The sequence below is a fragment of the Schistocerca cancellata genome, chromosome 2 (assembly GCF_023864275.1).
Source record: "Schistocerca cancellata isolate TAMUIC-IGC-003103 chromosome 2, iqSchCanc2.1, whole genome shotgun sequence".
NCBI classification, from domain to species: domain Eukaryota; kingdom Metazoa; phylum Arthropoda; class Insecta; order Orthoptera; family Acrididae; genus Schistocerca; species Schistocerca cancellata.
In genome coordinates, this window is record NC_064627.1 from 76,489,670 (window position 1) to 76,516,491 (window position 26,822).

Here is a 26,822-nt window from a genome sequence, read left to right on the forward strand (position 1 = left end):
TTGAAGCATCTTGCAACCAAAGTGTCATCTACCTGAAGAGCTGTGAACTGCCTCTAAAGCTCATTCACCATCTCATCTGTAGTTTCATTCTCTTCCTTGCAACCAATGACAGGAAATTTTTTTGGGGCGGGGGGAACCACACACAAATGGAACAAAACTGTGTATCTTCAATTTTGTTTAACCTAGAAAATTGAGCATGTTTTTTTAACACATCATCCTTGTGTGGAAACTTGTTAATGATGTAGTTACAGTCGGTACAAAAGTCGTTTCTCACCGACGAAAAGAAAACGGATTTTATCTGTATATTGGGGATCATTCAGTATGTTCGAAGTCTGAATGTCTTTGGTTTTGAATCAAGTTGTACTCAACTTCAGCCAATGAAAGCTTTTGGAAATTTTGGGCTTAAAAACTGCTTTAGCAACCCCATTAGAAGTTCTAAAACAAGGTGAACTTGTGAGGAAGAAGCCTAAAAGGAACATTCAGTTTGTCAAATACAGGAATAGTCAAATGAAGGAAAGTGCAAACTGCCTTGTTCAAGTTTGAGGACAGGAACATAAGAAAATTTTCCTCGTGTGAAGTAGCAGAAGTCTTACTTTTTAGGATGGGTTTGTCACATTTGAGAGGAATATGTGTTTGTCACATTTGAGAGGAACCTGTGTAGTAACAGAATCAAAGAATTCTCTTCTTCCGATACCCTTTGGATCCATTTTATTCACCTCGAGGTATTGGGAAAGACGTAAAATTGTGGAAATGTTTTGGGTACATAATATTACTTCCTCCTTGAAGAAAAAAAGAAGTGGATCGCACTGGTCCAGTAGTCTATTCAAACATCTGCCTAAAGATATCCTCCACTTAGTAGATACATGCTTCAGACTTTTTTTGCCTCTTGATTGTGAAAGTTCTGAAATTTCTGAAGGCGTTCTTTTCTTTCGATATTCTGCTCTACAAAATGAAGTATACCAACAAGGATCTCATCTATTTTAAGTGGTAATCTTCCAGCACCTTTTTCAGCTGCTGGATTAATCAGGTGGCAAATGCAAATGCAACATATGATGACAAAACCTAGTTGAACTTCCTTCAGAACTGCTGAAACCCCATTTCTGTGTCCTATCATAACACGGGCACTGTCGGAAAAGAAAGCCACACAGTTTGCAGTTGGTATGTTATGAAAATTCAGCTGTGATAACATCAGGTTACCTATGTGTCACCCTATTGACTCCCCATCTAACGCTGGTATGGATAGCAAGTGCTCACTACATTTTCCCACGGAGTATCATACAATGCAACGACGACAGGATACAACCTGGTATTTGTATGATTGCTTCCATCCTTTGCCAAAGAAATCAGTCCGTTCTATAGGCACTTAACAACTTCAGATGATGCCTTTTTTGCTGTTTTATTTACAATGCCTGCCATTTTTGTGCGATCACAGCTATTTTTCTTTGCAACTTCTGATGTGGGAAACATCAACTTCAATAAAGCACCAGCGAGATCAGCCGTACTTAAGGGCACATTGTGTCCCACCAAAAAGGAAGTAAACAGACACTTGGCCCTAATGCCATTGTCAATGCTTCCAGATTTGGCAAAAAGTGGTGATAATTTTCTTGTTATCTTCCTTCGATATTAGTGTCACTTTCATGTTTACCACACTTCACATAATTATTTAAATCGTTTCTTCCACCATGTGCAATATTAATATCACACTCCTGTATTGTGCAAAAGGCAAATTTTTCTCCCTTTCTTGATTTTATTACACACGGGAAATCAACAGAATATTATTCTTTAAATATCAGGAAGTACTGTTTCTTATTGGATTTATTCATGAATAACAACAGGAATACAGAGAACGAAAATGCCTCAGAACAAATATCTCAATGTGTACTGTAACATCAAAAGGAACCTGAAGCACTGAACGTCACATACAATTATAAACACTCAAGGCGGTCAAACACTTCACTGAAACATGTCGAAGCACACAAAAAACCACTAAATGAACAGGACATCAACCTCGTGATCAAAGAATATGCACATGGTAAAACACACACACACACACACACACACACACACTCTCTGGAAGAAATATAATTAGTCCGCATGTAGTCAATGAATATCAAAACAAGGGAACAGAACGGAACAAAGAATTTGAGGGGCAGAACCAGTCAACACACAAGAGGCACATGGAAGAACTGTTATTCCGGCTTTCCAGTGCCACAAACATAACATGGTGAAAAGTACCAATCACGTAAAAGAATGAGTTATTGACTATCTTAGACTGGCCTTCGACACACACAAACAATTGATTGTTGGAAGTAGGGTGAGTACCTAACATTAATGTTTCAAATTTTTGTCCGCCAAGTCGAAAAATAACACAGTCCATCTGTAAAACCGAAAAATGCTGCGGTTTCTGTAAATTTTAATGATGACCCGGTACCATCAATGTCAGATGCTGTTGTAGTGCTCAATTTTATACCTGCAATTTACATACATTTGAGCTTGCTTACTATATTCAAGCTTCGGTCCCTCTCTAGAATTTTAACGCCCCACAACTTTACTTAGTCACAATGTTTCAAAGTTATTTTCTAGCAGGTTACACTCAGAACCTCTTCATTAGTTATTCAAACTACCTATATATTATCCTGCATTACTCTGTAACATCACACTTCAAAAGCTAGGGAGAAGTGGTCACATGTATCTGGGTAAGTTGGACTGTACTTACTGTTGAAAATTTGAAGCTGTATGACAGGAATGTACCTAACATCTATGGCCCAGTTTTCACACTGCTAACTGTAGAAAGAAGTATTGTATACAACTCGTATAGACTTTTAAACTGAACAATTACTTTTTCCAATCAAATAATAATATCTGAGCAATAACACCAAGACTACTACACCAGGAAATAGAACATTCTGAAAGAATTTTAAAAACAAAAAATCTACTGATGATGACAATATATCAGCACATCATAAAGTGTTCTTTTGAGTTGTCAGTTATTTGTGTCATCAAACAAGGTAAAGTCCAGGATGGAATGTCGACAATATTACGTAAAGGATCTATTGTTACTCACCATAAAGATGATATGCTGAGTTGCAGACAGGCACAACAAAAAGACTGTTTCACAATGAGCTTTCAGCCAACGCACCTTCTGAAAGGAAAACACACACACACACAGACACACACACACACACACACACACACACACGTACATGTGCACACGTGCGTCCTCTACCTCCCGCCAGAACGCAGCAACATCAAAATGGTAGCAATTTGATGTGGGGTGGGGAAGGGGGAGAGGGAAGGATGACCGGGCAGAGAGAGAAGCATGCACTGCCTGAAAGGCCGTACAGGGACTAGCTGCTGGCAAGACAATGCTGATGCTGCCAGCAGAAAAGGAAACCAGCAAAGAGTGATAAGACTGGTGAGTTTGTTGGCAGAAAGCAAGAGCAATAAGGGTGAACTTACATGAATTGGGAGGAAGTTTTAGGACAGAGAGGGTGGAAAAAGTTGTGTGGAGGGACAGTAGGTTATCATAGGTTTAGGCCGGGACAATTTGGGGAGCAGGGAATGTGTGTAAAGATAACTCCCGTCTGCACAGTTCAGAATAGTGAATGGTTGAGGGCAGGAGCCAGATGGCCCGACTTGTGAAACAGCCATTAAAATCAAGCCTGGTATATGTTCAGCTGCATGTAGTGCCTAGTATGATTATCAACAAGTTCTCCACCAGCATGAATGACCACCACCAAACTGTGGCCATGAGAAAAGTGGATGACCCTGTGGCACAACATGCAGCTAAACATAACATGCTTGTTTTCAATGGCTGCTATCCCTACAACATGTTCTCAGCTCCTGAAATTGCTCTGGCCTCAACCTAAGGTGATCTACTATCCTCATATCCTCCACATGACAGTTTCCAACCCCTTTTGTCCTATCCCCTCCTCCCAGTTCATGTCCCTTCACCCTTACTGTGCACTGCTCTCTGCTAACGTACCAACCAGTCTTGCCCCCTTTTCTGCCTGCCCCCCGCACCCATCAAACCCAACCGTGTCCCAACACTGCACCTGGCCGCCTTGCCTTGCACTATCTAGTCCCTGCGCATTGTGTCAGGCAACACTAATTTCTCACACCCACAGTACCTTACACATTCCAAATTGCTGCTTCCATTCAACACAAATGCTTCTGGCCGGAGATAGCGATCGTTGTGTGCACGATGTGTGCCTGCCTATATGAATATTATATTTGTGTGTGTGTGTGTGTGTGTGTGTGTGTGTGTGTGTGTGTGTGTGTTTTTCTGAAGAATGCTTTGGCTGAAACCTCAATATGTAACATTCTTTTTGTTGTGCCTGTCTGCAACTCAAAGTCTCATTTTTACGGTGAGTATCTCATTTTCATAATACTTGTGTAACCAGTAATTTATTACTGGATGGAAAAATACAGGCTGAGAAATTAGGGCATTAACAGATTAGTTGAATGTATCAACTACTACTTTGTATACTTATTAGCACACCTGACATATTTAAATTTGTATAAGGCATGAAGGAAAAATTACCAGTAGGATTTCTCTGATAATTTTCTCCTCTTATTATTATAATCTCTATATGAGATATATAATCGAGACAGTAGAGCTGCTGAACAGTTCAACTCTTCTAATATCTGCTCTATAAATTTGTTAAACAACATTATGCCAGAACACAGAACCTTTCATTTAACTATTCCTAGAGGGAGGAAGGACGATTAGGGTTTAATGCCATGTCTATTCCTAGAAAACCTCTGCTACAATTTTGTGTTGTCTGTTGATTTTCTTATGATCCTAGCAGTTCATCTCATGTAACTAAGAACCCCTAAAAATGGAGCAGCATCCCGAACTTCATGCATGTACATGGTTTGCTCAACAGATGTGCTGCAGTCCCCCAAATTCATCCCACTAATAATTCTTTCATTCGAGTTCCCTATTACTGATTTCTCATGTTTGTCCCATTTTATACAACTTCGCAGTATTATTCCTAAGTATTCAAATGCTCTCACAGGCTTAATAAACCTACTAATGTTGTTATCAGAAACTATTGGGTTCTTTATCTTTTTATGGGTGATATCTTGTATTCATCATCATTTAAATAGCACTTTTGTTCAGCCCATCTCTCTCTCTCTCTCTCTCTCTCTCTCTCTCTCTCTCTCTCTCTCTCTCTCTCACCCCCCCCCCCCCTTTCCTCCACAAATTACTTAGTTGTATCAGTCGAAAGTTATTCAAGCAATTAAAATTTAAGATACTTCATATCATTTTCAAAAAGACTGCTTTTCTTCTGCACATTTAGTTTAAATTTACTAACTTGTTTTAAAACTAGTACAGGGCTAAACTGTACAAAATGCAACTACCTCCAGCTCGATTCCCAGGTTCTCTGTTCCGTATTGCCCACTGCATTGATTGAGGTGCAAGATTGCTACGGTTACCATGTCCTGTGTTTGAACTGAAACAGAAAAACCAAATGCCAGATACAGAAATAAAACTTAATAATACCATATGTTAAAAGTGACACGAGGAAAGACCACTGACTGTATAAAGAAGGTATTGTGCAGTTAACAATAAAATGCACTCCATGCTGCTTTGAATTTCCTCTACAGGACGAGCGGTCTTTCGTCGCGTCAATTTTTGTATTCCATGCAATAATTTCAGTTCACATTTCTACAACATATTCTCATTAATATTTTAACCTCAATATGCCAAGTTAAGTTTTAATGCTCTTAGCAAATACAAAACCTAATAAAATGGACAAGAAGAGCCCGAATGTGGACTACTTAGTTGAGTCATTCCATGTCAAGGGGACTGGGGGGCCCCACTCGACCATCTCCAAATCTAATTAAATAGGGTGTGAAGGTTCTATATGGTATTTGATGGTTCTATACCAAATTTTGGTTCAGTATCTTAAGTGACTGAACTTCTAGGGGCTTCAGAAGAAAGGGCTACTCATCTTCGCATCACATACCAAGATGAAACTGACCCAAATTCGCTAGGCTTTATTAAACGTTCTAGCAAATATTTTGTAATTTGTTTTAATATACATAGACAACTTTTTATGGTGACTCACACCATGGCAAAAATATGGGATTTAGACAAATATAAATTTAGATACAAGCCACTAGAGTGGCTAAAAAATTCATCGCGCTATTCCGAGAACCAAGATTTGACCGACCACTGCTACTTTTGATATTAACGAATCACAATAAAACTTCAGAGGGTTGTTCCTATCTATGATGTCTATATATGGATAAAATTTAACTAATATTGGATGCCTAGACAAAAAAATATGCGTCTGCAAAATTGGCCAAAATTTTCCACATGCAAATTTTAGGGCAATTTTGGGGGTTAATATCTCAGCTGTGTCTTCCTCAATCTATTTCTTCTTATCACAACTGGAAAGAGAATGTTTTAAGTTTTCAAAGCTATATTGTTTAATTTCTGGATCTTGCATACTGATGAGTAAAAACACGTTTCAAAACATATTATTGTAGCACTTCGAGAAGACTGATAGTGAAATATTTCGCTCAATGAGTCCAATAATTAACTGTTTTTATTCGAGTATATAAATCAGTTTCAAACATTGATTTGTGCCATAAAACAGATATTACACACAACACAGAAAATTTGCAAAACAAAAACACTGGAGTCAGTTCCATTTTTGGTTAAATAGTTCCACAAGAACTGTATCGTCTTCCTCATGATGATGTTGATGGTGCTTCTAAAATCTTGAAAACATGTTGCTCAGGAATCCAGTAGGTGTCTTTACCAGTTGGCCAGTGGAAGAAATCACAAACACGTAACGTACCATCCTGTTTGCAAAATTGCAATTGAGATTGCTGGAATTTCTTCATCTGCTTCGGAGGCATCAACTGTGAATGCTGTAGCAGCATTGGAAACCATCCTTAGTCTAAGCTGATTACAATTAATTGGCTTAAACTGAAGATCTTCTGTTGTTCCAGATATTGTATGTCCCAGAGCAAACCTTGTTTCTTGATCAGGCTGAATTTTTTCGCTATCTTCTTTTGGTCCATAAAAAAAAGTTATGCCTGGAATAGTATCACAGAATTTGAACAAATCATATGAGTCAATATCTGGTTATTTAAGGGCCCCTCAAACTAGCACGGGCTGTTAAGTCATCCTGCTGTTCCAGCAATGCCACCACAGGAAATTCATTGTGGCACGTTAAAAAAAAAAAAAACAACGATGTGCAGTGATGGCAAAATCCTTTTCATGCAGCCATAAACTGATGAAATTTTTGGAATTCTTACATTGAGCAGCTGAACTATCACTCAAGAAATAAATGTTCTTAATGTTTTCAATCTTTGTCTTAAAATGTGCTATTAACTTTATTTGAAAGGCATGGACAGCAATAGTATCATGACAAGAGACAGTTGCTGATCATACAAATGCTAATAGTCTGACATACTTTGCCACCAAAATAGATAACAAATGGATATAATATGCCCTGACTATGCACCCAATGACATCACTGCACAACATCTTAAACAACAAATGAATAATTCTCAGCAAAATCAATCAATATTGTCAATTCATTTCCTGCAAGATTTCTTTTTAGCTGCTTAAGGTATAAATTTTAGTGTTTTGTCACAAAGTGATTGCTTCTTCAACCAGTAATTTTCAAAATCTGTGCCTCCATGAAATCCTAAACAGTTCTCTGACGTGTCTCCAATGTGTCTGTCAGTATGGACCCATTGCTTGTATTATATTGTTTCTTCAGGGTCATAGCCTTAAAGTATCTTCCAAAAAGTCTCCAGTTGTATTTTTCCCTAGACGTTCCTTACAACAATGCAGCATACAGTCTTTTGATTCCAAACTGTTTACCGTATTTTTTCGCAAAGCCCTGTAGTCAGCTTGGATGGATGTGTCTGAACTCAATATTACTTTGACATTTTGACGAATTGCACATACACATACTGAATGTGATACAGAAGCACCAACTGCAGTACACCATTTCCATCTGAGCTCTCAAAATTTTGAGAATCTCAGTTGATTTCCATGTTGCTTACAATAAACAATGAACATTTCTTTCTGGTTACAGAGGAGCAGGTGTTTCTGCTTGTGAATCTTTTTCCCATTTATTCTTACTGCAATATTGTTTTAGCCTGGGCATAAATGAGAAAACTCATCACCTCAAAAAAAAAAAAGGAAATTTTCTTTTACTTCACTATTGAGCTTTTTCCACTTTTTGGTTTGCAGGTGTTGCCAAAATCCCATCTTCCATCTTTAGTTTCCTACACTTCTTCGCCATTTTTGTTGAAACAGCACATTGTTTGGGCTGTGTTTTTTAATAGTTCAGCTGTTTGGGGCCAGAGTCAAAATTTGAATATCACTGCAATTACTTGAAGCGTAAAGCTTAAGCTTAAGTTCTTTAATTAAGATGTCCATGTCTTTACGTTTTTGGCTTCTTCCATTTGTATTTGAGCAATATCTACTTGGCTCACACCAGCACCTGTGGCAAATACCTTAGGAATGCTGCCTTGGGCTTTCAGAACTTTGCTCTTTATGTATCCCATTGAATCCCTTTTGCTGATCTGTTGAAGCTGCTCTCCAAGTGATGATAATGAAGTATTATCAGTAAAGCAAGCATCAACAACATTCATGTCTTCGGTGTATGTTGATACTTGCTTACCCTAATGCGATGATTTTTTTATTTATTTATTTTTTTTTTTTTTTTGGGGGGCCACTTCATGTCTACATTTGGTACAAATTTTTTGACCAGGTTTAAAAACTTCGAAGTCTTCTGCAGAAACTGAAATTTTGTCATCAACAAGGTATTATGGTACGGACAAATTTGGGCATCTTCAGTAAAATCAAGCCCAGACCTAAGTCACAGAAACTCCATGTCCACTGGTGACATTTCCGTAACTGATTGTAGTTGACTTTTGTCATAATAATGATTTATGACAATTGGCTCCATCTGATCCACCAAAGTAGCGGGGTACAACAATGTTCTCTTGGTTCAGTTTATACAAAATTTTATTAACCTATAATGGACAGTTTTGAAAGCTAATGAGACACTACAATTACACATTTTTTTATTTACAACTTGAAATTGTATTAATTTTTTGTACTTATGATAATTCATTTTCCCTACTTTTGATAGGTATTCTTACTTATCAAGTTGCAAGATACAGAAATTAAACAATATAGCTTTGAAAAATTAAAACATGCTCTTTCCTGTTGTGATAAGAAAAAACAGATTGAACAAGACACAGTTGAGGTACTGACCCCCAAAAATGCCCTAAAATTTGCCCGTAGAAAATTTTGGCCAACTTTGCAGATGTCTGTCTTTAAATTTGGTCCATATATACCCATCATAGGTCCCTCTGAAGTTTTGGTGTGGTTGGTTCGTATGAGAAGTAGTAGTCATCGGTCAAACCTTGGCTCTCAGAATAACGCCACAAACTTTTTAGCCACTTTAGAGGCTTGTATCTATTTTTATGTGTGGCTAAAATCCCAGATTTTTGCCATAGTGTGATTCAGTATAAAAAGTTGTCTATGTATTTTAAAGCAAATGATCAAATGTTTGCTAGAACTTTTAAAAAGGCCTAGCAATCTTGGCACATTTGCAACTTTGTATGTGATGTGAAGGTGAGTAGCCTCTCTTTTAAAGCCCCTAAAAATTCAACCACTGAAGACACTGGATTGAATTTTGGTATATAACAATCAAATACCATACAAAACCTTCTCACCAAATTTCTTTAGATTTGGAGACGGTCGAATGGGGAAACTTTTAAATATCGTGTCCCTTTGATGTGGAATAACCCAGCTGTTACTGACTTTAAATAACAATACTGAGTCGAAACATGTACTGTGTTTTGATAACTTGTGTTGTTGCGTAACAAAAGTGACCGATAAAGAATACCAAGAAGAGAGAATGTGAAATCATCAAGAACAATGGAGTGTTACTTGTTAGAGACTGTGTAATTAGATATTCTACACGGCTATGTGACGTAAGTTGTATTCTAACAGGAGTAAGTAGCATAATCATCATTGTCACACTACTGAAACTATTAATTTCTGTTCATCCTATGGAAAATTAACTATAAATCAAAACACCACACGTTTTGATAAAAGTATGTAAACCATCTAACAATGAATATGTAAGTTTGAAACAAAAAACAATTTGTTGCTGTTGACTGCTGTACCTTATAAACATTCTGTATCAAATTCATGAATATAGTGGCATTATTAATAAAAGTCAGTATTGCAGTATTTCAAGATGTGGACAAATAAGGATTTATCTACAACTTGAGCAAGAAAAAACTGCAGAACTTGCCCAATAGCAACGAACATGTAAGTACACTGCCAAAAACATGAGCAATTGACTGCAATTTCTGAAGCAACAGCTTAATAATTATTCCTCAAATAATGGAGTTTTCAAATAAATTTCAATAATTGGAAAATAAATGATATTGCACTATGCACAAACAATAAACTTTTTAGATGCAAGTGAAGAGTTGGGTCCAATATATTGACAATTCACAGTTCTATCATTTCTGTTCTCAGCTGCTGCTTCAAGAAAGAGATACCAACAATATTCATGAAGGAGAAGATGTAGAAGTCCATTCATGCAGTTGTGAAGAACAGTCCCCCGTAGATCATATTCATAGTGAAATTTGTTATGAGACATCTAGAAGTTGCTCACGCTAGTTCATAAATACATCAATAAAGCTGCATGTTGACCAATTATAAATTTTCCCTTAACCTTTTACTTCTATTCAACAATTCAGTTACAGTATACTAGCTGTTACGAGAAGCATCAATGCAATTCTTACTGTGCCAAAGTTAAGACTCACTAGAAGACAGAAGTGATCATTTCTCCTCTTACTTATTTCAATCACTGATTATATTCATACTGATTGTTTATAACTAATTTCTTCAGTTAATACGTGTTCTGTGCAGCTGAGGTTAAAACTCCCAGCTGATACAGAATGTGCTGCTTACAGTACGATACGTGCAATTCTCCACATGATCCCTTTTTTCCTGCTATGAATGCTTTCTCTTATTCTGCGTGACACCAGTGGACGGAAATACGTAAAATAACTTAATTTACTAATTTTCATGGCAAAAGAACTCAAACTTTTAGTTGCAAATCTAATACATAGTCTTTCTAGTGCTTTAATATGCACACCAAATCATACAGATTTCTACATCAGATAATGTTTCTTGCTGATGCATGACATTAATACTTGGTATTCATAAGATCGCAAACGTGGACAAACTTTGTCCATCCTCCCCTCCCCCAAAGTTTTATCGGCCTCTTTGTAAGGTTCCATAATACCGAAAGAAAAATGAATGAGAAAAAAGGACCAGCACAAAGGAACAATTCTTGTCTGCTAAGCTGCAAGAAAAAATGGCAAGGAGAGAGGAAGATCACTGTTTCAACGTTCCATCGAGAACAAGGTCATAAGAGACTGAGCACGAGCTCGGAAAAAGGAAGGATGGGGAATCAAATCAGCCACATTCTTTCAAGGAACCATCTTCACATCTGCCTTATGCAATTTAGGAAAATCATGGAAAATATAAATTCGAATGGTTGGACGGGGATTTTAACAGTTGTCCTCCCGTATGGAATTCTGTGTGCTAACCACTGAAGCATCTTATTCAGTGAAATGGCAAGAAATGGCAGGACAATAGACATTCTTGTTTAGTCTCACCAGTCGGCGATATGGCGCCAGTAATAAGGAAATAGCCAAATAATTTTGGAATACGTAAAAACTCATGAAAGAGTAAAGATGTAGCATAGTTGACAGGCACACAGATACGGATGAAACCATCGCTAACTTTCAGACAAATCCAAGTTTCCAGTCTCATTTGTACACTTGTCAATGACACGATGCCTCTACTATTCAGTGGGTTGTTACCTTTATTACAACATTATTTATATTCTACAACAGATTTACACACCATATTAAAACAGTCAATTATACAGTAAAGGATAAGATAAAACCGTGTGCCAAACCAGAACATAAGCCTGGGTACCTGCTTTTCATGTGCAGTGCATGACCTGAGAACACCTCACAGGACAACTTGCCCTCAAGCTCCTCACTCACTCCTAAGTAGACACTTTCCAATGATGGTGCAAGACTAACACCTACAAGGGCACATATAGGACAGTGAGTTTGATATCTCTGTTACTCCTAGAAATAACACATGATCAAATTAGCCTACACTTAATGAAGTACACATTTTGTAGATTCAGGTTTACAAATTATAACTGCATGCTGGAGCAGGACAAGAAGCACGGATAGAATGTGAAAGGTAGGTAACCAGATGTGAGTACTTGGACAAAGTTTCTACATTCACAGACAACCAGTACTAAGAAAAGCTAACAGCAATACAAACACAACAACAAAATAACATGTAAAGCCAGTATGTGTAATCAGATACATTTAGCCACTTGTACCTAAAGGAGTGGTGGAAAGACTGCAGAACGAGACTCAGCAAACAAGTGAGAACTCAGGGAATTTCAAACGAAATGTACAGATGCACTGCAACAACATAAGGCAAGAATTGTGACTTTCTATTGCTGAATAATGTGTCTGAATGTGGGAGATGATATATCTGCTTAACCTGTCATATTTTCCTATCTTGAGTGCCAACTGCACTCATGTCATTCAAGTAAAATTTCAATGCAGATCAGGACTTCAAGTACACACCAAGTTACTAAGTATCATTGGGAAGTGCAACTTATGTATTCTATAAGGAATATATGTAAAGGCATGTTGTATGTATTATATGGAGCTGTATAATAACTGTTTTATATCTGCAACATGAACTGTAGAAAGAAAATGCAACACAATTTTACGTTATATCTTTTGGTGTAATGGTGAATTCACTATGGAATTTGCTGAATATTGTTCCTGTCATTTATTCCTTTTTTTTTTCACTATTTGCACATCAAAATAAATTACTGTTTATGCTTAAAGTAGACAACAGTAGCTTAAAGTAGAGAACATTACATTAGAACCACTGACAGCCTTGGGAGATCCAATCCTGACAAAACTCTACCATCTGGTGAGCAAGATGTATGAGACAGGCGAAATACCCTCAGACTTTAGGAAGAATATAATAATTCCAATCCCAAAGAAAGCAGGTGTTGACAGATGTGAAAATTACCAAACTACCAGTTTAATAAGTCACAGCTGCAAAATACTAACACGAATTCTTTACAGACGAATGGAAAAACTGGTAGAAGCCGACCTCGGGGAAGATCAGTTTGGATTCCGTAGAAATACTGGAACACGTGAGGCAATACTGACCCTACGACTTATCTTAGAAGCTAGATTAAGGAAAGGCAAACCTACGTTTCTAGCATTTGTAGACTTAGAGAAAGCTTTTGACAATGTTGACTGGAATACTCTCTTTCAAATCCTGAAGGTGGCAGGGGTAAAATACAGGGAACGAAAGGCTATTTACAATTTGTACAGAAACCAGATGGCAGTTATAAGAGTCGAGGGACATGAAAGGGAAGCAGTGGTTGGGAAGGGAGTGAGACAGGGTTGTAGCCTCTACCCGGTGCTATTCAATCTGTATCTTGAGCAAGCAGTAAAGGAAACAAAAGAAAAATTCAGAGTAGGTATTAAAATCCATGGAGAAGAAATAAAAACTTTGAGGTTCACCGATGACATTGTAATTCTGCCAGAGACAGCAAAGGATGTGGAAGAGTAGTTGAACGGAATGGACAGTGTCTTGAAAGGAGGGTATAAGATGAACATCAACAAAAGCAAAACGAGGATGATGGAATGTAGTCGAATTAAGTCGGGTGATGCCGAGGGAATTAGATTAGGAAATGAGACACTTACAGTAGTAAAGGGGTTTTGCTATTTGGGGAGCAAAATAACTGATGATGGTCGAAGTAGAGAGGATATAAAATGTAGACTGGCAATGGCAAGGAAAGCGTTTCTGAAGAAGAAAAATTTGTTAACATCGAGTATAGATTTAAATGTCAGGAAGTCGTTTCTGAAAGTATTTGTATGGAGTGTGGCCATGTATGGAAGTGAAATGTGGACGATAAATAGTTTGGACAAGAGGAGAATAGAACCTTTCGAAATGTGGTTTTACAGAAGAATGCTGGATTAGATGGGTAGATCACGTAACTAATGAGGAGGTACTGAATAGGATTGGGGAGAAGAGGAGTTTGTGGCATAACTTGACTAGAAGAAGGGATCGGTTGGTAGGACATGTTCTGAGGCATCAAGGGATCACCAATTTAGTATTGGAGGGCAGCGTGGAGGGTAAAAATCGTAGAGGGAGACCAAGAGATGAATACACTAAGCAGATTCAGAAGGATGTAGGCTGCAGTAGGTACTGGGAGATGAAGAAGCTTGCACAGGATAGAGTAGCATGCAGAGCTGCATCAAACCAGTCTCAGGACTTAAGACCACAACAACAACATGCTTAAAGTTACAGTTAACATATTAGAAATCGATGTTATTGTCTGAACCATACCTTCTCCTCTCCAACTGTTCATCTGCCAAGGCAAATTCTTCTGTATCATGTTCATCAGATTCACCAGCTTCTGATTCATCATCCTCCTGCTGACTGGACTCGGCAGAATCATCCTCTGGGAAAAGCAGCAATGAAGCAATACCTGCAACACTCCAGCAGCTGATCATCAATCTTCTTAATATCATGCGGTAATGGTACATAGAAACAAACAAATTTAATGATAAAGAACTAACAGAACCAAATTATAAACTTGGCAAAACAACAAATGCTGATTATTGTGTTAGATAGTTGAAAGTGAAAGTCAATGAGACACTGCACATCACTAATTACGTTTCAACGTAAGAAGCATAAAGGAAATGATAATTATCTTTGAATTCTTCTCCCAGTAATATAAAGGTAAAGAATACAAAAAAGACCTTTTGGGTGTGAGTCTATGCGTGTGCATACCAGACAGAATGTACCACTAGCTGAATGGGTATGTTGGAGTGTGTGTGTTTGGGTGTCTGCATGGTAGTAAGTGTGAATGGGGGAGTACTGTCTATTACAAATAAGAACCAGAACTCTAAAGCTAATGAAACTGTTTTTGTCACATGTTTTCTATGCACCACATGTCTGTCTGCAATAGGTGAGTGGCTGGCTTTCTCTTATTTATGTACAGTTGAGAGGAACTGAACAAGGTGACAGCATCGGCTACGGCTAAAGGCAGTCATAAGCACCTGCACTAGATTAATGCAAAGTCAAAATACAACTTAATTTTTAATTTCAAAACAAACACAGCTGAGACTGTTGGCCCACCAGTCACAAAAAGTTGCACCACTAGTATTTTAGGGTGTTTGAACAGTGCTAGTATAAGTAATTCTGAACAAAAAATGTTATATGAACATAGGTCCGCAAATGCTTCATTAAGGAGGTACGGGTATTGAAAGGAACTGGAATTATGAAAAATTGATGTGCATAACGTATACGCAAGACAACTGTAACGTTACATGATTTTCTTGCAACACAGGTACATGCTATGTTTACACTATGCAACCTACCACGTATTATGGTTGTGTGATGTATGTAGTATAATCACCCGTTGTTTGTGCAGTTTCGTTGTGTAAGCCGCATTGTGTAGTGTACCGGTGATGGATCGGTTAGCTGTGTAGTGTGTGGTGTTAACTGTGTTCGTACAAGCACTGCTAACACTGCCACAAGTCTACAGTAGTGAGGAATACTCAGATATGGTGTATATTTATGGTGCTACCGCTGCAAGAGAAGAAAACCACAGGCGCAATCTGACTCAGCGTTTACCTGATTGCATGGTTTACCAAACTGTTTCTCACTTTCCATGCAACAGGCTCTCTTCCAAGCAGACATTTTTTGTGCGAGTGCGCACGTCAACATACTTTGCAAGAACAGGAAGAAATTATCGCAAGTGTTGATGGAGTCCCAGTACGAGCATACGAAAAATGTCCCTGCATATGAATGTCCCACACACACTTGTATAGGAAACATTACATGCGGAAAACCTGTATCCATTTCACATACAGCGTGTCCAAAATCTCCACGTTGGCGACAATGCCCAACAACTTCAATTCTGTCACAGGGTGATTGAGAATAGTTATTTGCTTCCATACATACTATTCACTGACAAAGCCCAGTTTTCACAACATGGAATAAACAACACACACAATAATCATCGATGCCCATGGGGAAAATACACAAGCTTCAGTGGAAAGCAATTTACAAGTTCATTTGCCATAAATATTTGGTGTGGCATGATTGGTAACCTTTTGATAGGTCCATTTATTATCAATCAATGATTGACGGGAGAGAGGTACCTGCATTTTTTTGAAATTCATTTGTGGAACTATTGGAAGACGTTTCTTTAGCCAAGCAAACTGGAATGTACTTTCAACATGACAGTGCCCCTCCACATGTTACCTTACGTGTGAGGGACCATCTGAACCATACCTACCCTAATTGCTGGATTGGCCATGGCGGTGCAATTAACTGGCCTCCAAGGTCACCTGACCTTACACCTTTAGATTTCTGTTTATAGGGCTGGATGAAATCAGATGTGCACAAAGTGAAGGTAAATACATGAGATGAAGTGCTTCATCACATGGACACTGCTGAATCAGGATGTATATGTGGACAAAGAAGAAAAATTCCCAGATTTTTCCCAGATTTCCCAGTTACAAATACACTTTCTCCTGGGTGAAAACACACTTTTTCCGTGTTAAGTGATAGTATATTTTCCCCTATCAATCCTTTGAATGGTTAAGGTTTTATACATGGGCTTAGAATTTGCCAGCACTTTAGAAAACGAAACTCAGAGAAAAAGATGCGTTTTGGAAATATCTTATGTGCAGCAACATGTACATTGCGTGTCTTCGTATTACGAAAGTATACATTGGAATTCCACCAAACACTTTAACACTTTCCGAATCACTGAAATCGAGATTGCGATGCATTTCTGTAAGCCAGTCATAGCTCAAGTCATGTGATCTCGGCATGCAATGACAGTTGATATTCAGGGCACAGGACACGTGATGTAGTCAGTCAACCGCAACATCACTGTTACGTAGCGCGAACACAAACAGGGAAAGTTAACAGTTTAAATTAATATACATAGTGTTGCTACAAGAAAAGCAAAGCTTTCACATATAATATTGGTCTCTAAGGTTAATAAGCTGCAACAGAAGCCATGATTTCGCATATAATGTTGATCTTTTTTGCGTGCGTTACACTTTAAGAATCACACAAATGTGGCAGTAAAATTTTTAATAATGACAAATGTCTGATCTTCAGGGTTTGAAATTCTTCTTAATGGCTTGTCATCAAAGAGCTGATTTTTAAATGAGAGTCAAACGCTCTGTGATTTATGAAATTCATGGTACATTCTCGCACATAGTTCAACTTACATAAAAGGATATTTACTTCGAAAGTAACGCTTTTAGAACCACCTTTCGCAATATTTTCCCATGATCTGTTAGAAATAGGTTCGTTTCAGCAGTTGCCAGAGCGCACATAACAGGCGTCACCGCGCTTGCGCAGCTACCATGACACAGAAAGTCTGCATGTACACACGTGTAAAACATTGAAAGAACATACATTACGTCACAAAAGAAACAAGACATCAGAGGATACTCCAAGAGCATCGGAATTTCGTGAACCATAACTTAAGTGTGCACATTTAAAGTGCATACTTAAGAAGCACATTCCTATGTCCAGATTGTCAATCAAGTAGACCTCGACCTGATATTAAGCTTTTCAGTGTGGTTTTCGGGATGTAAATTTTCTTGGAGCACCAGTACTGTATTATATCATGTTTGGTTCTTTATTATGACATAACGCCATATGTGCTAGAAGATGAAAACGTGCACTTGAAATGCAGCGAACAGTTGAAACTAGCCAGTACTGTGGAATTAAACATTTCGATTCAAATACATTGACTTCCTCTGCGGAAAAGGTTAATAAATAATAAAAGTCAAATTTCTTTAGCAAACAGACAAAAATAACTTCATTGTTCTGCAAGGCGATTAATGCTTGACAGTCAAAAAGGTAGAAATAAAATAAAATCTGAAACTAATGACATATTTTAGCCTTCCAGAATTATGTGAATGTATTTTAATTCACTTGATAGCTCCCGGCCACAGAAGTTTTGTTTTCATTTGGCGTGAGAGTGAACTAAGGGGAAACAGCAAAATCGCTAAATGTAAACACGGGTCACGTGAAGACTATCCACTATAACTCAGACTGCTCTGCGCATCAGCCTCGGATCTAAGATATTTGCAAACTGGGACAATAGTAAAAATAAATAAATAAATAAAAAATAATTAAAAATCGAATTTGCAAAAATATGCACATGTTGTAGCGCACATTTTTCTGAAAATGTCTTAAACATAAAATGTATGTGTTTGAGAAAATGTAACACATGTTACTTGGTCTTAAGTGTGCCAAAGTGCAGTGCCACGCCTCTTCATAAAGCATTCTTCTATCGCACGTCATTGTATTTCGCTTTGTGGAATTGAAATGTGTATATTTTGTACTGGATACCATCAAACTATATTCAGGACAGCGGAAGTTGAAATGCCCTGTGGTGCCTCTCCTGCTCCCAGTCGGCCGATTTGACAGCCTGCCCCTCTTTTTATATAAAAAAAAAAAAAAAAAAAAAAAAAAAAAAAAAAAAAAAAAAAAAAAACCGCAATTAATAGCGGATGGGATTATTTGTAATCGGGAGAACACGAACTCTTCAGAATATTTGCACTCTTTATTGTCTATCAGCTAATAACTTGCTGTTTTGTGCAACATAAAATTAAATATAGGATACGTAAAACCAATAAAGAAAAGAGACAAGCAATAAATTACACATTTCTTCAGTCCTTAGCTCCTAGCATTTTTTTTTTTTTTCCTTCTCTCTCTAATCTTGCTACAGCTTTACGTGACATGCTTTTCTTTCTGCAAAAGAATCTATTAACTCATCAAAGCTCGTCAAACGATTCACTACATGAAAAATCGAAATGTCATTATCTAATATTGAAAAAGCTGTTAACACAAATAATACCCAAGACTGGCGTGGTTTCTCGATCTGGTTACATCTATTTTGACACTGTCTGTTAGATAAAACAAAAGAGGCCTTTCTAATATTGGAGCAATTTTGTAAGACACACCAAATAAATGACACTGTTTTGGCACAAGTGGCCATTTTTATAACACGACAGAATATAATTCACTAAGTGCCAATATCAAATGCCTATTAGGCCTACTGCAAGCAATAATGTTAGGAAGTAGTTTAACATTTCATTCAGGCTGGCTGGTGTGGCCAAGCGGTTCTAGGCGCTTCAGTCTGTATCTGCGCGACCGTTATGGTCGCAGGTTCGAATCCTGCCTCGGGCATGGATGTGTGTGATATGCTTACGTTAGTTAGGTTTATGTGGTTCTGAGTTCTAGGGGACTGATGACCTCAGATGATAAGTCCCATAGTGCTCAGAGCCATTTGAATCATTTCGTTCATACGCACCAGTTTCTCAAGCATGAGATCGAAAAGTAGTATTAAGAAATTTTATATAAATTTGGAATTGTCTTATTCTTCCATAACTTGTGTGATGTCTCCATTTCTTCTCTTTCCTCATTCTAACAAACAATCTTGCCATCACCAATTCTGCAGCTATTCCTACAATTGTCAAAATCTGTTCGCTGATTAATTTAACTAACCCTGCCAGAATCACAGGTTTAGTTACCCCGCAATTGTTTTCTGGTTAGGTGTTACTACGTGTTCATACAACACATTTTCCGCGTTACTTCCAGAATAGAAGTTAAGCAGCTGCTAGCTGGGGACTGTACAACTGGTCCTTACTAGTGTAGCGATCATTTGCAAACAAAATCAACCACATAATCAGACAGTGATTGGCATTCATCTGTTCGGCTTTACTCCGCCCAGCTCGTATAGCCCCCACAGCCAACAGCCACATTCCTGTAGCCAGAAGTGGGAGAATCTGCTGCTCGAACATGACTCAAGTGTGCATGCGCACGAGCCCGCTCATAACTGCTAAAATGAATCTAATGTAAACAGTTCTGACTTCATGTGCTTGAGCACTGTGTGTTGTCGTCGTATGTGGCACATTTCCTTTGCAATTTAAGTTATTTTCATTTTTTTCTCGTGTTTATGTTTTATTGTTGAAGTATTATTCTGCAGTAGTGGGATACAGTAATATCCTTTGTTAGAGTATCGGTTCTTACCAGTCAAAATTACAAAAATTTAACTGAAGACTAAAACAATGAAAAATTCCCAGAATCCTAAAAAATTCGCAGATTTTTCCCGGATGAAAAAAATTCCCGGATTTCTCCCGGATCGTAAACACCCTGTGAATTGATTAGGAACCAACCACAGGCAACAGAACAAGCAACACAACATGTTATCGCTAGAGCACAAAAGTGCATTGACATTCATGGTGGGATATTCGAACGTGTTCTGTGAACTGTACATCATCAGTACGATAAGTCTTAAAGCCATTTGTAAAAGACATGGTACACCTTTTTCAACCGAATGCATGTAACATACATGTTGTAATACATTATGAACTAAATGCAAAGTAGAAAAACATTATGTAAAAAGATGTAACATAACTACTACTCTGTAACATTGTTTTCAAGAAAATCACATTACACAGGGTGTATACGGGGACAAAGAAAAAAAATTCCCGGATTTCTCCCGGATATCCCGTTTAAAAAATATGCTTTTTCCCGGGCGAAAATACACTTTTTCTGTGCTAAGTGACAGTAGGTTTTCCGTAGATTTTCCCTCGGAACTGTAAAACTTATCAATCCTTTGAATGGTTAACATTTTATACAATCGCGTAGAACTTCCCGGAAAAAAAAAAGAAAGACGGGGCAGATAAGTTTTGGAGAGACTTTTAATAAAGAAAAGGAGAGAAGTTTTGGAAAGACCTTTGATTTGCAGCAACATATAAGCTGCATATTTTAGTATTACGGAAGTATAAATTCGAATTGCACCAAACACAGCGCGTTAGTTTCCGGAGCGTTGAAACCGAGGTTGCGATGTCCTTTTGTAAGCGAGTCATATCTCAAGCCACGAGATCTCGCCAGCCGATGACAGCAGCTATTCAGAGCATAGGACACGTGTTATAGTCAGCCAATAGCAAGATCACTGGTTACATAGCGCGACCACGCAAGAGGAAAAGTTAACGGTTTACATTAATGTACACAGTACCGTATATCTACAAGAAAAGCTAAGCTTTCACATATAATATTAGTCTCTAAGATTAACACGCTACAACAGAAGCTAAGCTTTCACATGTAATATTGATCTATTTTTGCGTGTGTTATTCTTTAAGATACATCACACAAACGTGACAGTAAATTTAAAATTATGCCATAAATGTCTTGGTTCGAAATTCTTGTAAGTGGCTGGTCCCCAAACTGTTCAGTTTCGAACGCTCTGTGATTTAGATATCCATCACACTTTCTCACACGTAACGTAATTCATCTTGCGTAAAAAGAAAATTACATAGAAAGTAACGCTTTTGTAACCATCGTTCGCAATACTATCCGGAGTCTGTTAGAAATAGGTTCGATTTACCAGTTGCGAGAGCGCCAGAAAACAGGTAGTATTGTGCGTGTGCAACTGCAGTGGTGTGGGAAACCCGTATGTTCGTGTGTATAAAGCACTAAGAGAGTTTACATTACACCATAAAAGAAACAGGGCATCAGAGGATACTCCAAAGAGCATCGGAATTTCGTAAACCATACTAAAATGCGTAATTCGGCTTGAAGTGCAAATTGGCTTTTTCCAGATTCACAATGAAGTAGGTCCCATCTGATATTAAGCTTTCCAGTGTGGTTTTTGGGATGTAAATTTTCTTGGAGCACCAGTACTCTACGATCTCATTTTTGGTTCTTTATTATGACGTGACGGCAGAAGATAACGTGCACTTGAAATTCAGCGAACAGTTGGAACTAGCCAATACTGTAGAATGAAACACTTTGTTTCAAATAAAATGATTGCCACAGCGGAAAGATTAATAAAGCCAAATTTCTTTAGCAAACTTGCAAAAATAACTTCACTGTTCTGCAAGGCGATTAATGCTTGACTGCTACTAACTTGGAAATAAAATAAAATCAGAAAACTGAAATTAGTAATATATTTTTGCCCTCCATAATTATGTGAATGTATTTTAATTCACTTGATAGCACCCGGCCACAGAAATCCGTTTTGTTTTCATTTGACGTGGGAGCTATACACGAAGAGAAGCAGCGAAATCACTTAACGTAAACACGGGTCACGTGGAGGTTAAACCCCTCCCCACTACAACTCAGACAACTCTGTGCAAGCGTGATCTGGCACCTAGGGCGCGCGAGAACAATTTTTCTCGTTTGCATCTGGCTGCTTGCAGCTACTACCGATACAGCTAAAAGCCAAACTTCAAGTAGCGGGAAGCGGGAGAAGGTACTGCTTATACGGGAGTCAAATGCGCATGCTCAACAGACCGCTGGCAATTGGTCAAACGAACCTAATGTCAACAGTTGTGACGTCACGCTCATAGCAAGTAGTTTATTGTTACGAAGAATTACAGTCTGCGCCCTATGGCCTATGACATATTTTTCCTATTTGCAGAAGCTTGTGCGTGCACGGTGTTTTGTTGTTGTAAATTGCACATTTCCTTTGCCACTAAACTTCTATTTTTTTTCCTCTCGTCTATATATTTTATTGCTGCAGTATCATTCTCCAGTAGCAGGATACAACAACATTCTTTGCTAGAGAATCAATTCTGCTGTCAAAATTACAAACATTTAACTGAAACCTAAAACAATGAAAATTTCCCGGAATTCTGAAAAATTCCCGGGTTTATCCCGGTTTTCTCCCGGATGAAAAAATTCCCGGATTTTTCCCGGATTTCCCGGTTGTCCCGGGTCGTATACACCCTGTTACAGTATTGCAAATACGTTCACATCGTGCACATCAATTTCGCAGAATTAAAGTTCCTTTCAATATCCATACCTCCCTAATAAAGCATTTGCGTACCTATCTTTATACAACATTTTTTGTTCAGAACTACTTATACTATCACTGTGTAAAATATTGACCTTTCCTCCCCAAACACCCTGTGTGTGTGTGTGTGTGTGTGTGTGTGTGTGTGTGTGTCTGCATCAAAAGTTTAAAGGTGGCTTATCGCGTCAAGGGGAACAACTTTTGTTAGAGACAAAATGCTCACTGAAGCTTTCCAGTGATACCATCCGTCCCCACCCTTTTACAATGTTTATGTCCCTGAGATCTGGCAGAGTGCAGACTGTCTCTGCAGCATCCATACATCTTATACTTAGAGAGAGAGAGAGAGAGAGAGAGAGAGAGAGAGAGAGAGAGAGAGAGAGAGTTATTCTTAAAGTTTTCTTGTAGAAATCGTGCTAATTTGGTGAATCTCCTCATCCCATTGCCAGAAAATACAAAGGATGCCTAGCGGCACCAGGAAGCATCAGAAAACATTTTGTCTCTTAACAAAAGTTGTTCCCCTTAACATGTTCTGTCATCTGCTTAAAGCTCATTTTGTCAACTGCAGTGTACCATAGCACGTTCTTTGCTACAAATGGCTGCACTGACATTAAAAAGACTTGTGTTGCAACCTTGATGGAGACTGGTACGCCAACAGCCTGACGTGTTTACATGTAACATTAAAAATTAATGTTGCTAAATGCAATGTGAAAGACTTACACTAGTGAAATATCTTTGTGATTTAAAGTAGAACAACTAGATAAAATTAAGTGCGGTAAAGATAGATGACAGACCAAGATTAATCGGAAGAATTCTCCAGAAGTGAAGTCCATCTACAAAGGAGGTAAGTTACAAAAGCCTCTTTCAATCTTTACTGAGAAGCAGCACATTTCATCAGTGCTTCATTTAGTAAGGAAAAAAGCACACACACAGAGATACTCATCCAACACCAGCAGCAGACGCATGTCACTGAAGGTCAACAAGTACTCTTGTCACACTTTTAGATACAGCAGTGTCATTCCGTGTCAAATCAACACACTGATTAAGTTTGACATTCTCAGGTTTTTATGAAACTAGGTGTACCTAGTGTCTCTTCATAATTATTAATGAAAACAATAAAAAAATTCATAATGTAATTGAAAGTTTATGAAGCTTTAAATTTTCATATTTTTGTTAAAAATTGGTACAGCCTGGGGTACTAAATTGTCATTTTCTACGTACCCAGATGAGATACAAACCTGCAAAATGTGTCATTTTAAAGCTCTTTAGATGGTACGCAACATGACAATGTTTAAAAATTAAAGGTTTTTAAAATATTAAATAAATTTTAAAACTTAATTTTCTAAAAAATGGCATACTCTTAAAATTTGGAAAAACTTACAAAATTTCCTTGCTTAGGTTCAAATCAAACAATGGAAAATCCAGGTTGGAATGTAATGTAATGATATTATGAAAAGAAAAGTTGTTACTACCCATACAGCAGAGTTGCCGAGTCACAGATAGGCTCAACAAAACAAAAAGAATGTCACAAATAAAGCTTTTGGCCAGCAAGGCCTTCGCCAACAATAGACGACGACGACGCACGCGCACGCGCACACACACACACACACACACACACACACACACACACACACACACACAACCACTGCAGTCTCAGGCAAGAGACTGCAGTCTCATGTCTACGTGTGTGTCTCGTCTATCATTGATGACGCCCTTACTGTCCAAAAGCTTCATCTGTAACATTCTTTTTGTTTTTTTTTGTGCCTATCTGCGGCTCAGCATCTCTGCTATATGGTAAGTAGCGACTTTACTTTTCATAATATTGTTGCATAAAGGTTCTACATTCAGAAATCACCAAACTAATTTCAAAAAAATTACTTACAACATTATGCTTATGAACAGCTGTGTCTATCACAACTGCTTATAACTTATGAACAGCTGTGTCTATCAAAACTTCTTTTACATTGGAATTAACTGTGAAGGCTTTGTTGGTTCTGACCATGTCATTTTCAGGCAAGGTGTATATTCAGCCTGTTGAAGTCACTGGGTTATCTTACATAGAACATCCTCCACACGAATCCACATACCATTTGGCTTCTCTGGGTATGCAAAAGAACATAGACTTCATGGATGAAGAAATGTCACCTTTAGTTCATCATCACTTTCTTTTTCTTCTTCTTCTGTGTTAAAATGTATGCAAGCCACCACTTGTGATTGTATACTGTACTGTAGTTATGTATCCATTTATACCTGTCAATGAAAGTATTTCTTGGGGTTTGGTGGTGATATGTTGTAATGAACTTTGAGCATATAAGAATATCTTGACAAAGATTTTTGTCGTATCTGAAACTACACGAGTGAATGCATGAAACGTTTAAGACCCTGGAGCAACTGTTTAGAAATGTGGCTGTCTCTACTTATTTGTCCCGAGTTACAAATGTAAAACATACTCCAGCGATGTCTTTTACTGCCCAGCTGAAAATCTGCCGAGGTGTAAGGATCTGACTGTCATGTGGCTGTTCCAAACTTTTCTGGAAGCAGTAAACAGCCACATTGTTATGTTCAAGACAGTCTGAAATAACAACATAACTGAGATGCTGTGTTTCTGTTTCTCCTTTGTAGTACACAACAAATGGGTGAACAGTGGCATGCTGACTTGTCCAACGATAGCTCTGGACCTCATCCCGCTTCAAAAATGAATAGTTCTCAGAAAACCCACAGTACACAGCAAACTGTGAATCTTGTAGGCTTCCTCTAAAGTGTATCATTGAACTTTGTTGTTTTGCAACAAGTCATGACAGACCAACGCAGAAAACTTATTGCATAATAAATTGATGAACTCTGCAGTTGATTTTTGTAATGTTTCCAATTTACACCTGTCCACAGAAATCCACTGTCAAAAGATGATATTGTCTATCAGCTATTCTTCGAGTATCTTCTGAAGTATGGTCGAGATTTCCTTATTTCCAAGGCATGAATTAAAGTCTTCCAACTGACTATCTACTGATGGTGGATAGTACGGAAGCTTTGGGAAGCTTTGCAAGATTACGTTTATATGTCTGCATTTATCCACTTGTTACCGAGTTCAACCTCGCATTTTCAATCGGGTCTAATTTTAGTGAATGGCACATAAGCACACTGTGTGCGTACCACAGGGGCCTGCTAGAATACAGTTTTTAAACTTCATCTCTGCAAATTTGGAAAAGCTAACGGGCATATTAGGAAAATTTTCTTTAAACATTCTGCATGCCTCTATTAAATCACAAAGAACAAGTCACTTTGGAACCTTAATTTTCTGACTGCCAGTCTCCTTCATTGAAACACAATCCTTTATTCCAGGCATGGCCCTTTGTATGTCATCACTTTCACAAAATGACCAAATGGTGTGGACAGGTTCTACTGGCAGACGTTTCCCTGGTTTTTGACCTGGACTTGCCAAAATACCTCTATTCTGTAATAGCTACTTTGCTTGGTGAGCCATGTATTTTGGGGCACTGAACTCCTGCTTTGTCAGCCTTACATTCCACGATTCAAGAAGGCACGTTAAAACCACAATTTTCTTTTCACTGCTGCTTAAATTTGTGAAGTTGGCCATCAGATTGTTTAAAACTGCATTTTCTGTGTCGAACATTTATCTAGGTAAATATCTGAGACACAGTTTCACTGTTGAAAGTTTATGCAATGTCATCAACTTTCTATTGTTGCAACTGGTGGAAAAGTAATACAATTGCAGTTATCAACGAGATCAGTAGCCTACAGCATTAAAGTTATTTTATAACAATGATTTTTACAAAAATGTGTACTGTGCGGCACAATTTCGGACAATGGTGAGAATGTATAAGA

General features: G+C 38.0%; 1 protein-coding gene across 1 annotated transcript in view; it reads right to left on the minus strand.

Moving 5' to 3' along the window:
- The window catches only part of LOC126161352 (E3 ubiquitin-protein ligase UBR5), a 349,964-nt gene that overhangs the window by 145,910 nt on the left and 177,232 nt on the right, over positions 1 to 26,822 (minus strand). Inside the window, exons 28-29 of the mRNA XM_049917120.1 lie at positions 14,486 to 14,627; positions 5,368 to 5,459 (exon numbers count right to left, since the gene is read on the minus strand). Of these exons, the coding sequence (XP_049773077.1) occupies positions 5,368 to 5,459; positions 14,486 to 14,627 (234 nt within the window). The remainder of the gene's footprint in view (positions 1 to 5,367; positions 5,460 to 14,485; positions 14,628 to 26,822) is intronic.